Below are 18,208 nucleotides of genomic sequence, written 5' to 3' on the forward strand. Positions count from 1 at the left end.
AAAAAAAGGCGCTTCCTTTTTTTGCCAGGGTTGGCTGGTTCTATTGAAAAAATAGGTCAGGTGCTGTATTTACTGGAACATTAAAATAAGAGCAGGTAAAAGGTAACGGTTCTTTCACCTGTTCTCTCACGATTACATTCAGGGATTCCCAGTGCCATTGTCCAGGGCCATATAATACTTACTACACATACTACATGGTCTTGTTTCATCATTCTCTTTCATAGCTGTTATGTTACTTTGCTATGTTTCTCTAACATGTAGTTTTCATTTCTCCAATCTGATTCTTCTTCCCCAGTAAAATCCAGTCTGGTAACAAGCTGGTGCTGGCCATAACCACTGAAGCCTGTCAGGGAAAGGACAACTTTGTCCGCTACCTGGAGCATGTTCAGACTGTAGTCACTGTCAATGCCAGCCGCCGTGGTGACCTCAACATCAACATGACCTCACCAATGGGCACAAAATCCATACTGTTGAGCCGAAGGCCCCGTGATGATGACTCCAAGGTGGGCTTTGACAAGTGGCCCTTCATGACCACGCATACCTGGGGAGAGGACCCCCGTGGGACCTGGGTCCTTGAGGTGGGCTTTCAGGGTGACGAGCCACAGCGAGGGGTCCTGAAGGAGTGGACTCTCATGCTGCACGGAACACAAAGTGCCCCTTATATAGACCAGATAGTACGTGATTATCAGTCCAAACTGGCCATGTCCAAAAAGGAGGAGCTGGAGGAGGAGCTGGATGAGGCTGTAGAGAGAAGTCTGAAGAGTTTGCTCAGTAAAAACAACTAGAATCCCATCTGCATGTTGCCAGCTCACCTATCACCTATCTTCCTTCTGCAGTCTCGCTCTGTCCTTCTCTAAAATTTCACTGCATCTCTTAAGTTCTCCTAAGTCCCTTGTTATCCTCCCTTTGGTCTACCTCCGTTCCTCTCCTGTCTCTGATTTTTGTTATCAGATGTTAAAATTAGCCCCTTCGATGAATGTTTCTTGTAATCCAGTCATGATAAAAGTGTAACCTTCAATAATCTATTCTATAGAGAGAAAACAAACTATATCACTTGGGTTTTTACACTCTACAGAACTGTACATAAAGCAAACACAAGCCACTCTTTCATGCTCTTGCTTTAACTGCCCTACACCTCTCTTCTGCCAAATGTTGTACAGTTTGTGACTGTAAATGATTTTCTGTGCCATTCTACTTAAAGTTTAATATCTTGCAAACAGAGCAGTGCTATTTCTTTCTGTTTATATTTTTGTGACATGCACTGTTTATATAAACATGGAAAGAATGTGTAATTCATTTTGCAGCCTATAGTCATCAGTTCATATTTCATAATCTTTGATGGACTATAATAAATCTATTCAGCTGTTTATTAAAGCACTTGAGTGATTTGAAATACAGTGAATGCATGTAGAAAACCAGCCATTCTCGGTTACATGATGCTGCCTGTGCTCCACTAAAACTGGAGCACAGGCAGGATCACCGTGGGATAGCAGTCACCCTACTGTAAAACACATCAACAAGTGAAATCGTCTAATCTTTCCCAGGCTTCTTTCATTCTGTATTGTGCTGTTCAATAAACAGAATAACCCCCCTAAAAGGCTCCTTGCCTAGGTACTATAGACACTTCCTTTATTTATAGAAGCAAAATGTAGCACCAATAAATCACTGTCATATAAATTATTTACAGCCTATTGACTGTAAATATTTAAAACAAAGAGGCTTCACTCAGTAAATAAAGTGTTTTCTGGACATATGTTTTAGGATGTAAATAAGGATCGTCTAAAGAGAGCTAAAACACTTACTTTCCTACAAAACAAACTCTTTCAGGATGAAAAACGAGCAGCAGCAAAGAGCAGAAAGTTAGCAATTGTCTGAACTAGCTACCCAGATGCAACCCGAACTAAAAGCAATGTGAATATCAGATATGCATTCATCAGGCTGCCTCATAATCCAAAATGAATGCTAATGCCTGTGCTAATTTCAGTGTGCAGTTCGGTATGTAAGTAAGCAATTGTTGCTCTTAAAATCTAATGTCAGTAAATTGCTTTTACAGCTTACTTCCACTTCCTCTGTTGGGCAGAAATTTAAATCAGTGTTCATGTATGAGGAGAGAATGTGGAAAAAGACCATTACTAGCATGGAGACTTTTAATTATCTCAGCCATTATTCAATCTTACTCAAATAAGTTAGCACAATTAATAGCAGTAATCCAAGTAATATATACATTTTTATAAAGTGAGATTTCAGACTAATCTGTTCAAATACGTCTTAGAAATCTTCTCTGAAGTGTTTTACATACTCTGTATCATATTTGTCTCCTACAATTGTCTTACATTATGAACAAGGTAAGGTCACATTAAAAAAATCCTATTATTCTTTTTGCTGCAGCCTTTGCAGTGAGACCTTCTAAGCCATTTGTAAATGTTCAAAGGCACCTACAATGTCCAGTAAAAAAGACTTTTATCATATATTAATAGAACGTATAAGGTGCTTGCTACATGTTGGTTATGTGAAGGCAAACACAACAATGTATCAATTGATGTTTGGGTCTTTTTTATTATTAAATATATCAAAGCAAATTAATACACAGCAAAATTGTGCTGAGGGCAGGCAGTGGCATCCAATTGAACAATTGAGCTAAAAAGGGGAAGGTCAGAGTTCTAAGACATAGTTCAAAAAGGGTGGCCCAGCTTTTTGTTTTCAGTTTTTTGTGTTTTTTCTCTCTTTTTATAGGTGGCGCTTTGTTTTTTTCATTGTTCCAAGTTTTCAGACAGTAAAGGACTCAGCATGAGTATGGGTGAATATCTCGAACAACAACAGCAGTACTTATGGAACCAGCAAAACATATTCTGGACGCAAGACCAGAGACTGCAAGCAAATGGAAGAGCAATGTTTATCAAAGCAGGAATGTCTAGTTGCTCTTTATGTGTGGATGGTCTCCCTAAGAGACAAGAACATTAGAGTTAAAACAGTAGTTTTAGAAACAGTGGTGGTTATGAAGTCCGAGTGTATCAATATTATCTTCCAGCTAGAGAACCTGTCTCATGTAGGGTCCTGGTTTTCTGACCCTTTATGTCAGGTGACATGGTTTCAGTGTTTCTTCTTGCTGGACTTCTCAATCATGGTCTCCACCACCACGGAAGTTTCCTCATAACCTTTCATCTTGCGGCCATTGGAGAACTTTTCCACAGACTCCACAACCTCCACCTTCTCGTAAGTCATGGCATCTGGAGTAAAGCTAGTCGAGCTGGTGCTGGTGCTAGTGCTGGAACTTGAACTGGAGCTGGTGCTGGCACCACGAGGTGCAGGCTTTGGAGTGGGCCCGCTTGGGCCGTTGTCATCCCTAGTTTTCTTGGGATGTTTAGCACCTGGGGTGGGATCTTTGGGGCCAGAGCTTGGGCCAGAGGGTGGAGATACTGGTCTTGGCTCCTTTGAGTGAGGTTGAGGCTCTCTATTGTTGTTTTTACCTTTTTCTCCATTATCCTTTTGTATTCCACCCTTTTTATCCTCCTTTCCTTCTCCTCCAGAGGTGGGCACGGTTGGACTGAGAGGCCTAGGATCTATCATGGGTTGAGGAGGTGGAGGGGATGGTGTGTCACGCCCATAAGGTTCATAGGGAGCCATCATTCCATCTCTGATAGTAACAAAGATGTGGCCAGCTGATGGTGTGGAGGTGTAGAAGCAGGGATCTAGGTAGCTTCCGTCACCGGTGACAAGCACATAACGACCCTTGGTGTAGAAATCAGCGATTGGTTCAGGCTTCTTGTATTTCCTCATTCTTTCTCTGACAATGTTACAGAGAGTGTCAAAGGCTTTGCTAATCTGAGCTCCATCTGGAACATCCTGTGGAGACACTCCACCGAAAGCAGGTCTCTGCTCTTCTCTCTTCACCCCCTCCTCTTGCACCTCCTCAGACTTGACCCCCTTCGTTTCTTCATTTGGACCCTCTCCACTGGCTCTGTTTTCTTCCTCCTGGCCACTATCCATCACATCTTTTGGGGTCAGATCCTTCTTCTTCAGGCCCTTCTTAACCATTATCTTCTGTCGTGGCTTGATACTGGTGATCTCCTGAATAGCCTGTGTGATATCTAGACGCAAATGAGGTTTAGGTCAACTAGATATAAATAAATAAAATTTAAAAAATGTATACACCAGCACTATTAAATCTTTGTACATTCTAAATATTATAAGGACATTGCTTTTGTTAGACATAATCTTTAAGGACACATGTTGGTGTCTCAACTATAACGACTGCGACTGAAACTAGCTGTTATCTGTTTTGTGTTCTTGGTGATCTTACCTCTCCCTCTGCTTGATGCAGTAGATCTGGGAGTGTAGCGGTAATTAGGGGTAAGCAGGGTAATGGGAGTGCCAATTATTGCTGAATTCAACCTACAGGAAAGGGAGCAGTAAATTGTTACACAGTGATGTTCTGAACAGTTTTCCTGTGCAGAGGAACCTGATCATTCATATGATTCAAAGTATGAAATAACACATAACACATAAAATGACCTAAATATAGGCAATCTTACATGAAAACAAAAAGCCTTGAGCTGGTAAGGAAGGACACATTTGTTGTCACACGGTGCCATCTGTTGGTGGATTGTGCAGAGAAAATAAACCTACTGAGTGTCACAAGGAGCAAATCTAACCTCCTTCGACGCCTTAGCAACCAGCAGAACTCCCATCCAAACGCAGTGCACATTATAGCTGGGGACTTCAACCATGCTGATTTAAGGTCAGTATTCCCCAGATTTGAACAGCATATTAAATGTGCAACGAGGGGGAAAAACACATTGGATAAAGCCTACAGCAACATCCAAAAAGGCTACAGAGCAACCCCTCTACCACATCTAGGTTTGTCAGACCACATGTCCATGCTGTTGATCCCTGCATACACTCCCATTAGGAGAAGAGCCCCCCCAGTCACAAAAACTGTGAAAACCTGGCCAGAAGGTGCATCACATCAGCTGCAGGACTGTTTTGAAAACACGGACTGGAGCGTGTTCGAACATCGGGACCTTGAAGAGCACACAACATCAGTGCTCTCATATATTAACTTCTGTGTCAACAGTGTCACTGTGGACAAACGTCTCCGGGTGTATTCCAACCAGAAACCCTGGATGACTAAAGAGGTCCAGGTCCTGCTGAAGCAACGTGACGCCGCTTTTAGATCCGGTGATGGTATGCAGTACAGTGCAGCCAGATCTCAGTTGAAAAGAGGCATCAGAGAGGCCAAGGCAGCGTACAAGAGAAGGATCGAAGACCACTTCACCACCAACAACTCACGACAGGTATGGCAGGGAGTTCAGCACTTAACCAACTACAAACCTGGCAATACCACGTTGACTGAGGGTAACGCGGAGCTTGCAGAGGAGCTGAACCACTTCTTCGCATGCTTTGAGGTGAAGGGACCAGAGGCAGCAGCAGCAAAAACATCGGACAGCAGCAGCCCAAGCCTCATAGTGCAGGAATATGAGGTGAGGCGCACACTGAGGGCAGTGAACCCCAGGAAGGCCACCGGACCAGATGGGGTAACCGCAAAGGTCCTAAAAGAGTGTGCAGACCAGCTGGCTGGGGTCTTCACTAAGATCTTCAACACTTCACTGTCCCAGTCCTGCATCCCGCCGTGCCTAAAGTCAGCCACAATTGTCCCACTGCCAAAGCGTACTAACATTAGCAGCCTCAACGACTACCGACCAGTTGCTCTAACACCTGTTATAATGAAGTGCTTTGAGAAACTGGTCCGACGTCACATCATGTCCTGCCTGCCACCCACACTCGACCCGCTCCAGTTTGCATACAGAGCTAACAGATCAACTGAAGATGCCATTGCTACAACGCTCCACACCACCATCTCTCACCTGGAAGTGCAGGGCCGTTACGCCAGGCTGCTCTTTGTTGACTTGAGCTCTGCTTTCAATACGATACTCCCGGACAGACTAATAGATAAACTGCTGGAAATTGGACTTCCTTCCACCACCTGCCGCTGGATCAGAGACTTCCTCTCAGACCGTGTACAGAGAGTTAGAGTGGGGCCTCATCTTTCCTCAGCCCTCAGCCTCAACACCGGCTCTCCACAAGGCTGTGTACTGAGTCCCCTACTGTACACTCTGTACACACATGACTGTGTTAGTTCCCACCCAGACAACACAGTCATCAAGTTTGCAGATGATACCACTGTGGTGGGGCTCATCTCAGGGGGAGATGAGACTGCATACAGAGCTGAAGTTCAGAGGCTGTCAGATTGGTGTGCAGACAACAACCTGGACCTCAATACCACCAAAACAAAAGAACTGGTAGTTGACTTCAGAAGGAGGAAGTCCGAGCTGCAGCCTGTCAGCATCAACGGGGAGTGCGTGGAAAGGGTCTCCAGTTTCAAGTTTCTGGGTGTGCACATAGACACAGACCTCCAATGGAGCTCTAACACCTCTGCGGTCTTAAAGAAGGCCCAACAGCGTCTCCACTTTCTGAGAATCCTCAGAAAAATGGACCTGAAGAAGGAGCTGCTGACCGTCTTCTACCGCTGCTCCATTGAAAGTGTGCTGACATATTGCATCGGTGTGTGGTTCTCCAGCTGCACCACAGCACACAGAAAGGCACTCCAGAGGGTCATCAACATGGCCCAAAAAATCATTGGACATCCTCTTCCCTCCCTGAAGGACCTGTACAGCACTCGCTGTCTCAAGAGGGCACGCAGCATCCTACGGGACTGCACACACCCAGGACACCGGGTGTTTAAGCTGCTGCCGTCTGGCAGGAGGTTCAGGCTGCTGAGGTCCCGAACAAATAGACTCAAGGACAGCTTTTACAACAGGGCAATAGCCCTGATCAATGTAAATAGCTGACCTGACTGGATACCTCCCTGGACTTTTTAGGGGGAGGTAACAATGTTTAAAACGATAACAATAATATTTATATTTATAACAAGGTGCAATAATAATTAATGTGCAATAATAACAGTGTGCAATACACATACACTTATTCTTCTTTTTTATACTAAGTTAATATACTGTGTTGTGTTGTTTGTTACGTTGTGATGTGTCATATCGTGTCGTGTTGTGTTATATGTAGTGCCGACGTAGGACAGTTTTTCCAATTTCATTGTACTACTGTACTATGTATGACTGTGCAATGACAATAAAGAGTTATCTTATCTTATCTTATCTTAGGCCAAGTGACCAAAGGTCTTTCAAGAAAGTGACCCTGGAAGTTATGCTGGCAGTTTTGGCTTTAAGTGTCAAAAAAGCCACAAAGGTGATACATAAAAATACTTGTCCAATTACAAATTATCCATGACAGTATTAATGTTTTACATTTTGAAGTTTTTACACACAATTAAAAGGATGTTTTGCAAGAGGTACATCAAATTTGTCTTGTTTTGAATGTGTTCTATTTTTTCTTTTCTTTTTCCCATCACTTCTCAGCCTGTTAATAAAAACAGCTCCATTGCCAAAGGCTTTCTCATAGAGGGCTCTCTGATTGTTTCTCTCTATTATTGTAGGGTCCTAAGAGAGATCATATTTACAGAAGTGTGCACTGCCTGAATCTATGCTGATCTCAGAAAATTAATTTATTTTTTAAATTTATTATTATTTTTTTAAATTACATTTATTTTAGCTGCTGCAAGACTATGCTCACGCTGACTGTGTGATTAAACCTTTTTAGCCATGTGATAATTTGTTCGTTTAAATGAATTTATTGCTCTGTATCAGATTTACTGGGCACCAGCAGTATGTGACATTCCTGTTAGTGATCACTCAGTGAAGTGAGCAACTAATGTTCTCATTCAGGTGTGTGCGAGTGTGTCTTTAGGTGTAATAGAAGCAAAGTGGTGTTAGCTTACCTGTTATCTTCATTCTCAATGATCCTCTTGTACCTCTCCAGCTCATTCTCAAGGGATGTCTGATACATTGCCAGGTGGCGACATTCGTTGGTGTACTTCTCCAAGGACCTCTCAGTTTCCTCAATCTCTTTCCGCAGAGATTCGATTTTCTCATTGTACATTTGGATCTCATCGTCATAGCTCTCCTGGGTGTTTTTGATGGCTTGCTCCAACATTGTACTCTGATAGAATAGAAAGAGGCAGAGAAGAATAGACAAGGGTGATTTCAAGGAGAAATTCACGTTATTAGCGGTAATGCAATGTGTCTAAGAAATATTGAGAATGAACTAAATGCCACTGTATGCATCTTTATTATACCTGCAGGATCAAATAGACAGGTATGTAAAGTGCATAACGAAAGCTGACTGAAGATTGTTATTTGTGCATATAGCAGAGGTTTTATATCAAAAGCAACGCAGCCAGATGAAAGAACGTGCTTTGAAATCAGTGCAGACAATATATTTATTTTTGAGTTATCTGTGCTATTGAAATAAAGCACTGCTGTGTTTCTCTTTCATGAAAGGACACACTACTTTGACAAAACTCTACCTTTTAGCTTATTAATCTTCCATAGCAGGGCCGTTGCTGACACCTACTGGCACATTTGCGGCATCTTTTGCTGTGACATAATGACGCTGTTAGGTGAAAACCTATTTAAAGGGAACCTGTAACCTCCATTTCAAGCTTCGTGTTTCAACTTTTGAATTTTACTAGAATAGCTTTAAAGGATCCTTATTTCTCAGTCCAGGATTTTGCACTTAGAGCGAGAGTTGTATGTATATCTAAGGATGTCCACTGATATGGATATCTTACAGATCCAAGTGTAGAAAAAAAAAGACTGAAACACAATTTATAGAACAGTGGATTGATATATATATACACTGAAAAATGCAAACTATTGTAAATAAATTGTATAACAGCCCACTCTATGCATTAGAATGGAAAGGATTGATTAATTAGACAAGGAAATACATACGCAGCACAAAAGCACACAAAATGCAGCTTTTCAAATGTGCAAAGATATCAGAATAAATTCTGATTTTGGAATTTTGGTCTGAGAAAAATCAAATAATGAGCAGTGTGATATTGTAGTCTTTCAGATGTGTATTTTGCAACTGAATAATGTTTGCAGAATTAGACCAAATGAATCATCAGTTAACTCTAAAAGTGAGCTTAGTTACAGCAGCCACTGGGAGTTTGGACTGGTCTTTGTGGAATATAGTTTTCCTCTAATAAAAACACTCTTGGCTCCTTTGAGAAATCCTTTTGTGTGCTTCTATAAATATCAGCTTGGCAATAAAAAAAAAAGAGCAAAGGAAATAAAAGAAAAAAGAAAAAACATGATGTAATTAAGGCGAAACCTCCTGTTGTCATGGTGACCCACCTCAGTCTGTAGTCGCTGTTTCTGGGCCTGCAGCTGGCAGAGGGCACTCTTGTATTCCTCCAGCTGACTCTGTAGCACTGGTACTTTTTTTTGGGCCAACAGCTTCTCCTGCTCCTTCACACATGGAGCACAAATCAGTGAAGACATGCAGACAAATGCAGTGTGTCTCTACAAAATGAAGGTAATACCACACATACTTAGCCAGCAGTAAGGTCTCTCTTCCCGAAGTAAGGAATTTTCAATGAATTTTGTGGCTTTTTATGTTAATTTGAAATGCATTCCTTTTAGATCTAACAGTTTGTAATTTTCAATACTTACTGGCTTTTCTGCTGTTGTCGTTGAAAGTGACATTATTAACATTTGTACATTTTTTTCCAATCCATACTTGAAACGTATCATCAGCTACTGCAGTAAAAGTCTGTACTACTCTGACAATCTCTAATACGTACGGCTGTTCTGCTGTCAATAAAAGGTTAAGCTAAGAGGACGTTTCTGAAATTTACACTTTTTAGGTCATCTTAAACTAAAGGCTGCAAGTAGAAATAAAGATAAATTGGGATCTGATAAATGTTCATAGTTACTCACATTACATTCATGGCAAGGCATTCAAACAGCTGGCAGGTCAGTTAGTCAAATACAGTATACAGAGATCAGCTTGGCTCACAATGTGCCCAGAATGGGTTTTTTTTTAATCTTGCCTGAAAGATAGAGACAGTCACATCTGCATCACTGAAGTCACAAGCTGGTGTGCTTCTCTGTCCTTTAAAAGGCATCCATTTATAAGACTGAAATAGCTTAATTGTTATTATATAGCTTAAAGGTTTAGAGAAATACGTTTATTTCATTTTTTCCATTCAAAACAACTAAAAAGAAACCAAGAAACATACAAAACACTTCACATGTACTTTAAACTAATTACTGCTACCAATAAATATTATTAATTTTACTTTTCCTTTATTTTTTCACGAGCAGCACTTGTCTCCTTGTGTACGACCGACAAACCTTACTAGACATAAAAGACGGTCTTTCTTATAACTTTCCGGAGTTCAAGTTTTGCAACACGGACGCTCCGTTTGCAGACCCCCCATTCATCTCACCTGAGACGCCTTTGTTCTCTGGCCCTGGAGGCCGCAAACGCCGACGCAGAGGGAGAAGATCTGGCGTTCTGGTTCGACTGAGACGGCGCACTAACAGACCACCGTTACCCAGTTTATTACTGGCTAATGTGCAGTCTCTGGAGAACAAGCTGTGCGAGCTTCGGGCACGGATCTCATTCCAGCGAGAGATGCGGGACTGCTGCGTGATCTGCCTCACAGAAACCTGGCTATCGGACAAGGTACCGGACTCCGCAATAAAACTACTGGGGTTCTCAGGGAGGAGGTCAGCGCCCTGACCCACTGGTGTCAAGACAACCATCTCACCCTCAACGTCGCAAAGACAAAGGAGTTGATAGTGGACTTCCGGAGGTGCAGAGAAGTACACACCCCCATCACCATCAACGGCGCTGCTGTGGAGAGAGTGAGCAGCTTCCGGTTCCTTGGAGTACATCTGGCTGAGGATCTTACGTGGTCAGTACACACAAACAAAACAGTGAAGAAGGCGCAGCAGCGCCTCTTCTTTCTCAGGAGACTGAAAAGATTCGGCATGAGCCCCCGCATCCTCAGGACCTTCTATCACTGCGCCATTGAGAGCATCCTCACTGGATGCATCACCACCTGGTATGGCAACAGCACCGCCTACAACTGCAAAGCTCTCCAGCGAGTAGTGCGGTGCTCTGAACGGATAATTGGAGGTGAGCTTCCCTCCCTCCAAGACATCTACAGGAAGCGCTGCCTGAGGAAAGCGGGGAGGATCATCAAGGACTCCAGTCACCCCAGCCATAAACTGTTCAGACTGCTTCCATCAGGAAGGAGGTTCTGCAGCATCCAGTCCCGTACCAGCAGACTGAGAGACAGCTTTTTCCATCAGGCCATCAGACTGCTGAACACGTCATAGACACCTCAGCTTCACTACTGGAACTTCAACATTATGCACTCCACACTGTATATAAATGCCACTTGTTTTGCACATATTCAACTCTGTATATTTTATATATTTTATTATTATTATTATTATTATTTATTTTATTTTTTTTTACTATTTAATTTGTAAAAATGTGTATACACACACACACACACACACACACACAGGAAAATATTTAGTATACACATCCAGAAATGCATACACTATTATATATTGTACATATATTTATTAGTTTCAGGTTGGCCATTCTTGTATTTTGCTCGTTTGTGTTGTTGTGTTTGCACATCTCTGTTGCTTGTGGGGCTCGCACACAAGAATTTCACTCGCATGTGCTGTGCCAGTGTGCCTGCACATGTGATGTGACAATAAAAGTGATTTGATTTGATTTGATTTAAAGTTTTGTTGAGGAGAAGTGATGTCTCACAATTTTCTCAAAAAATGGCCATGCAAATATTTCTCTGAAAAGACATGCTTTGAGTTCTAGAGCTCAAGATGACATGAAAGACAACATAAATACAATGTGACATATTAAAGTCTTACTGGGCAAACTGGTAGTTTCAGTAATCTGCAGTATATATGTATTTGATGTTCTTGAAACCTCCCTGTAGGGTGACTATACCCCAAAGAATACCTCATTTATCTTTTTCAGAAGAAAGAATACCCCCATTTCAACCCAGTTAAATATAATAGACTAGACTAGAGTGTAGAATAAAATAAAACACCCCTTTATTGTCATTGTACATGTGCAACAAAATTATATCTAGCAGTTCAAAGTGGTCTGTCAATTCCAAAGGCCACACAGTTTCCATTTTCATCAGCAATCAGTGTCCTCCTTTGTCTTTTGTGGAAACATCTGGAACTGCCACACATGCACAAGTCATGCCCACTTGCTTACACTTTATTTTCCACTGGATGTCAGCTCAGCACAGCAGAGCCAAGAGTTGTGGCTCTTTGTTAGTACCCGCAGAGACTTAATCCAACCAATTAAACAATTTCTGCATTTAGAGTCAACATGCCTCTGAGAAATGTTTATATAAATAAATCTCCAATTTGCCACACAAACGCTTGTCACTGTGGCGCCGCTACTAGAAAATTAGCATGCACAGCCGTTCTTCACAGCATTTGCTTCATTATGTGCCCTGACACTCTCATACTGCAGGCCTGTCAATGTGTCTGGATGGCACTGTGACTGTCTCTCTCCTGTGCTTTCTGCACATGCACTCACACACGTATACAAAAACAGATGCAGTCACAGGCAACCAATTGGACAGAGAAGCCAGTAACCTCATCAACCCCAGACATGTAGCCGGGGCTGGCACACATGCAAACACCATCTTCTCCCCCAGGGAGGGCCATGCACACTCACACACACACACACAATGACTGCATTAGTGACCTCACCTCGGAGATGCCAACTGACACATTGGGAACAAGGGGGAGCGTCTGGTTGATTTGCTTTAAAATGTTTACATAGGTTTGGATCTCTGCGAGGTTCTATGGAGAGAAAGACAATATAAAAGGAAAGTTTTAGTAAGAAAACTCTGCAAAAGTAGAATGAAAATAAAAATAATAAATCTGTAACTCTTCCACTTTGTAGACTAAAATCTTCAGCTAACAAACCTTTCTCTTTTCTTTATCACAATCTATTGAAAATCAGCTGAAAATGAAATATTTGATAAAAGGCTTTCATTTAGCTGAAATGTATTTATAAATGGCACAACATTTACTTCGAGCATGGCCGAGACTTTCTGTCCAAATCCTTTTGTAATAGGCTGAGCTCAGAGTCTTTCCACAAGGATACTTCAAAGCTCGAGACCACAAGCCCAATATTCATGTGAGAGGACTCTATTATTTCTGACATAATACACTGACAGTAGTGCCCATTGATCTGCTCATGATCTCAGTATTGCAGAGTCATGTATTAATTCATTACCAAACACGCCGCTGGGTGAAAGTAAAAAGGAGAGAAAATGCTTAGGCATGAAATTCTGTGCAAAGTATGCTGTTTTGTTTTGTTTCAGTGTTTTTGCACCCATTGTTTTGGACCTTCTAGCTATTGCTACATCACAAAAGAGGGTCTATTTTTATTTTTTCTATGTGCTTTGCAGTCATATGATGAGCATTTTCTGAGCAATACTTTCCGCGCTCACATCACCGACAGTAAATTCACAAATCCCCAGGAACATCATAATATATCCACTGGCAATAATTTCAAGGATTTGAGTCACAACAAAGAGTTGCAGCCTGAGGTGGGCTGCCTGGTCAAAAGGAACAGGACTGAGTGGGGAATAGGCAATAAATCGAGACCAAAAAAACTCTCTTGAGTTTATTTATGTTGTCAAAAAACAATTTCAAGATGCCAGAGCGTAATTAAACACTGAAAGGGGGTTATTATATGAGCGCTCTTTGTTTGTAGTTGATAAAAAAAATTGTGTTTTATAGAGTTTTAACCATTTTAATCGATGTTTTAAAGACACATGGCATAAACAAGCAGAGCATTTTTAGAGAAACCTCTAATCCACGTCATTACAGCATTTGCTTATTTTCCCTTTAAATTTGCATAATTTGTTACTGCAAATTAGTTTTGAAGGAAACTTAATGCACAAAGCACAACAATGACTTTGCCTTTTTTCTATGTTTTCTTTTTTTCAGCAGTATAATATCTGCTGATAGCAACTAAAGTATTGGCATTGCTAATTATGAACCCTAAACACGAGTTAGGCAATGATAATCTCGTGTAAATATGCAGAAAAAAGTCCATGTTATTCTAGTAATGTTTAATAAAGTAGTGCTTTTGCAGACTACATTTAGCCTCAGGAGAATCTGGTGCGCTGTAAATCTTTCAAGTAGCAATCATAGTATTCAATCAAGAAAAGATATTGCCATGTATATAAAAAAGGAGATAAATATGAAATAGAATATAGTAATCTCGGTGACTTAGGCAAACATGCTTCGTTGCTATGTCGCTATGATGGCTGTTAATACTATTCACTGCCAGGATAGAAGTCAGATCTCAGTGAGCTCTTACTGCCTTCTTGCTGAGAATACTTCATGTATGATTAAATAAGATCTTAAGAGGATTAGTAGTTAGCAAAGCTCAATAAGTAATTTCCTTTTTTTGGTTTAGGTTAACTTTGATCATTTCCCATTAGAGTACTGACCTTCTTGTGTCTGTCTCTGGTGGAACTGATGTCATCCTGCAGAAACTGAGACTGGATCTGGTACTCCAGGTTTCTCAGCAGAGCGCTGTCAGCCTCCTGCAGGTAAAGAGACCCAAGAGAGGAAAAAATAATTGAGTGCCACAATGTTTTTTTTTTTTCTTTAACAAAAACATCAGTGGCAGACTGCATTCAAATAACAATGAAGAAAATTCTCTACTGTCCCACAAAGTGTCATAGTGGTAGCGCTCTGGTATTTTCAATCTAAATGAATTATATCTGATCCTTTATACTGATATTTTTTTTTTCAGATGAAATATCTTTTCATTGTGGTTCTGCTTTTCGTCAATTTTTAAAATACAGAAGAATGCATTGGAAAAAAGGCAAACTTTCATTCTTCCAAAATATCATCAGCGAAGGTTTTTATATTTTTACTTACACATGCTCCACTCTTAAATGTTAGAGAGTAACAGTGCACATTTACTGAAACGCAGTCATAAATGTCCTTTTGTAGGGGTGCTTAAACAAACATAGCTTTAACTATAGATATTACCTTGTTTAACTGTTCCAGTGTGCCTCGAAGCTGCTCCTGATAATCACATTCATTTCTGTATCTGAATGACAAAAGAACTCATTTATGTGTTCATATAAAGCCAGAGTGCAGTGATTACACTATATACCACCACATTATTTATATATAATGCCCTGCTGACATGGTAAGCTCACAGTGAGAAGGGATAGCTGAACAAACTCTGTTGTATTTGTAATGTGTCATAGTAAAAAAATCCCGATTATACATGCTGAAATCCACCTGCCTTTATCTGCTAATTCAACCAAAGCTGGTTAATGTTATTCTTAACTGATCAATAATGCAGCAAGACTGCCTGCAGATAAATGATTACAAGGCCTTTCTAGACAGTTCCAATTAATCAACTGATTCACCTTATTTACAAAAGAAATATCTCGCTCTCTCCCTCCCCCTTGTTTTCCTAATAGTATACTGGAGCCATGGATATACTTCGGGCTTTACTTCACAAACATTTGAGACTTTTCCTTATGACCCTGGAGTGGATAAGCATTAGAAAATGGGTGGATGGATATTTGCTTGTGTTGCTTTTTTGTTATGGGTAAAAGAAAAAAAGTATATAAAAGTATATAATCTGATTCCTTTATACAGTTTGCGGCATTATCACAATTTAATGTCTAACATTGTGTTTTATAATTACTAGTGACACAGTATAGCACATATGATTTAAACCATTTATAACAAATGTTCCTGACTGCCGTATTCCAATTCTTGCTTATAGAATAGGATCATTTGAAGGCTTTTTTTAAAAATGCCACGCTTCTTGCAACAATTGTCATCATCATCTTAGTATTGGGTTCATTAGCATTTTAATGACATTTCTATAGTAACGACATTTTTCTCATTACTCCATATCTGAGGAAGAAGTTTGACTCCTTACGCACATAAAACACCAGCCACTACCCACTCTCTTACTTGTTGGTATATTCATCCAGCATGCGGCAAGCATCCTTCAGCTCCCGCTGCAGCTTGGCATGGTCGGAGAACAGCTCTCGAATGCGCTGCCTGTTGACTTCAATCTGCTCTGTGAAGGCTTCCTCCAAGCCGCTGGCCTCTTCCATTCGCTGCAGTGTCTCCAGCTGCTTGCGGAACACGGCATTGCGCTGCTCTAAGACTCTTGCCCTGTTGATGTACCGGGCAAAACGGCTGTTGAGCTCCTGGAGGCTCTCCCAGCCCTGGATGGCTGAGATACCTGCAGATTCTTCAGCATCATCCTCAAAGATATCCGAGCGCTCATACTTTTCCTTGTGCACCTCATGCCGGTAGCTTGTCTTAAACATGATGGCACGCTTCTCTCCCGTGGGCTGGTGGTATTCCCGGAGTGCTTGGTCCACCTTAGCACCTTTAATGTGTGAAAACTTGGTTGCTCACCCTTGGCTGTCTCATGCTAGACTGAGCGCTGCACAGTAGTGGCTGATGGCGAAATAGCCCCCCAAACCACCCTCTGGCTGTTGCCATGCATGCTTTGATCCTGGGGGCTTCCAGAGATTATTGTTGCCTTTGTGGCAGAAAGTAGAAAAGCAATACTGTTGATGACAAAGCAAAACCACAAAGAAAACACAAATGGCCAGCCCATGAAAGCACTGGGATGTCACATACCATTGTTTTGGTTCTTAGTCAGCTGCTTTCTAGATCCCTGGCAGCGTGGATATTGGCACACCACAGGACACAGGGGAAATTTCATGTAGTGCAGTTTGTGGGAGGTGTGGAGAACAATTCCTGCCGAAAGTGGCTACTTGTTGATACTCATTCTGCTTATGTTTATATTTACAAGTTGGTATTGATTCTGTTTTTGTTTATAACCTCAAAGGTATTGCACAACAAATGTATTAACATTCACGCAATTACAGCAGCCATGTGAGTAGATACAGAGATATCCAGTATAGTCAATTGTTCAAAGTCAAAGTCAAATTTATTTATATAGCACATTTAAAACAACAAATGTTGACCAAGGTGCTGTACAATTAAGATAATCAAAAGATATAAAAACATACACAGACATGATAAAAGTTAAGAAAAAGAATCATAAAATTAAAAGATTTGAGTAAGAAGTAAGATAAATAAAAGTAATACAAACTTATTCTGATTTAAAAGTCATGGAGTAAAAGTGGGTTTTCAGACAGGTTTTAAAAGTGTCCAATGTTGGTGAGGTCCTGATGTGAAGGGGAAGTTTGTTCCGCAATTTAGGAGCAGCAAAGGCCCGATCTCCTCTGTGCTTAAATCTGGACCTCGGGACAGGCAGGAGCAATTGATCCGCAGACCTCAGTGATCTTGCAGGAGTAATTGGCCTTTATTTGTATAACACTTTACTTAGTCCCTAAGGACCCCAAAGTGCTTTACACTACATTCAGTCATTCACCCATTCACGCACACATTCACACATTGGTGATGGCAAGCTACATTGGAGTGTACCAATTTAAAAGATCAGAAAGGTATGAGGGTGCTAACCCGTGCAACGCCTTAAAAATAAATAATAAAATCTTAAAATTAATTCTAAAACTAACTGGCAGCCAGTGTAATGATGCCAGTATGGGGGATATGTGGCCTCGCTTGCATGTGCCAGTTAGTAATCATGATGCAGATGGCTAATTGATGACAGACTAACTTCAGAGTGAAGACTATTACAGTAGTCGAGGCGAGATGAAATGAAGCCATGGATAGCTCTTTCAAAGTCTCTAAAATAGAGAAATGGCTTCACTTTAGCAAGTAGCCAAAGGTTAAGGAAACTGGTCTTGATTACAGCATTAATCTGTTTGTCAAACGTTAGATTAGAGTCAAAAATCACTCCTAGGTTCCTCGCAAAAGGTTGTTAATAATGGGTTTTTATTAATTTCCAATAGAAGCAATAAATACAAGAACCATGACATAACTGAAATAAGTCCTGACCTAACCACATACAACTTTTCTTTTAATGTTGTACTTGCACATTGTGTTATTTGTTTTAACTTCAAATCAAATTGCAGAGCTCAGTCAAGTGAAAAGCAAAGTAGAATCTCTGTGTTTTGCTGAAAAGATGGCTCTGAAGCAGAAACATGACAATTTGCTATTAATGAAATGAAAGCCCCTGTCCGCTTTAAAATTAGATTCTTTCTCATGCACTTATTGTGATATTTAGCAGAGCTTTTTATGTCCAACTTGTAAGTTGTAAGTTGTACTTCGCCAGTGAACCACAA

At 40.9% G+C, this 18,208-nt stretch overlaps 2 protein-coding genes across 2 annotated transcripts in view; one reads left to right on the forward strand and one right to left on the reverse strand.

Annotated features, from left to right (window-relative positions):
- pcsk2 (proprotein convertase subtilisin/kexin type 2) overlaps window positions 1–1,374 on the forward strand; it is a 29,963-nt gene extending 28,589 nt beyond the window's left edge. The window contains exon 12 of the mRNA XM_082556329.1: window positions 296–1,374. Coding sequence (XP_082412455.1) covers window positions 296–785 — 490 coding nt within the window. The 3' untranslated portion in view covers window positions 786–1,374. The remainder of the gene's footprint in view (window positions 1–295) is intronic.
- Window positions 1,375–2,555: 1,181 nt separating this feature from the next.
- bfsp1 (beaded filament structural protein 1) lies at window positions 2,556–16,391 on the reverse strand. Its single transcript, XM_082556530.1, has 8 exons — window positions 15,951–16,391; window positions 15,003–15,063; window positions 14,453–14,548; window positions 12,693–12,785; window positions 9,270–9,383; window positions 7,847–8,067; window positions 4,301–4,392; window positions 2,556–4,088 (listed from the first exon to the last, which is right to left on the reverse strand). Exons 1-8 carry the CDS (start codon window positions 16,313–16,315, stop codon window positions 3,091–3,093), a joined length of 2,040 nt encoding a protein of 679 aa, XP_082412656.1. The 5' UTR covers window positions 16,316–16,391; the 3' UTR covers window positions 2,556–3,090.
- Window positions 16,392–18,208: the final 1,817 nt, after the last annotated feature.

Source organism: Aulonocara stuartgranti (genome assembly GCF_965226115.1).
Source record: "Aulonocara stuartgranti genome assembly, chromosome: 13".
Taxonomy (NCBI): Eukaryota; Metazoa; Chordata; class Actinopteri; order Cichliformes; family Cichlidae; genus Aulonocara; species Aulonocara stuartgranti.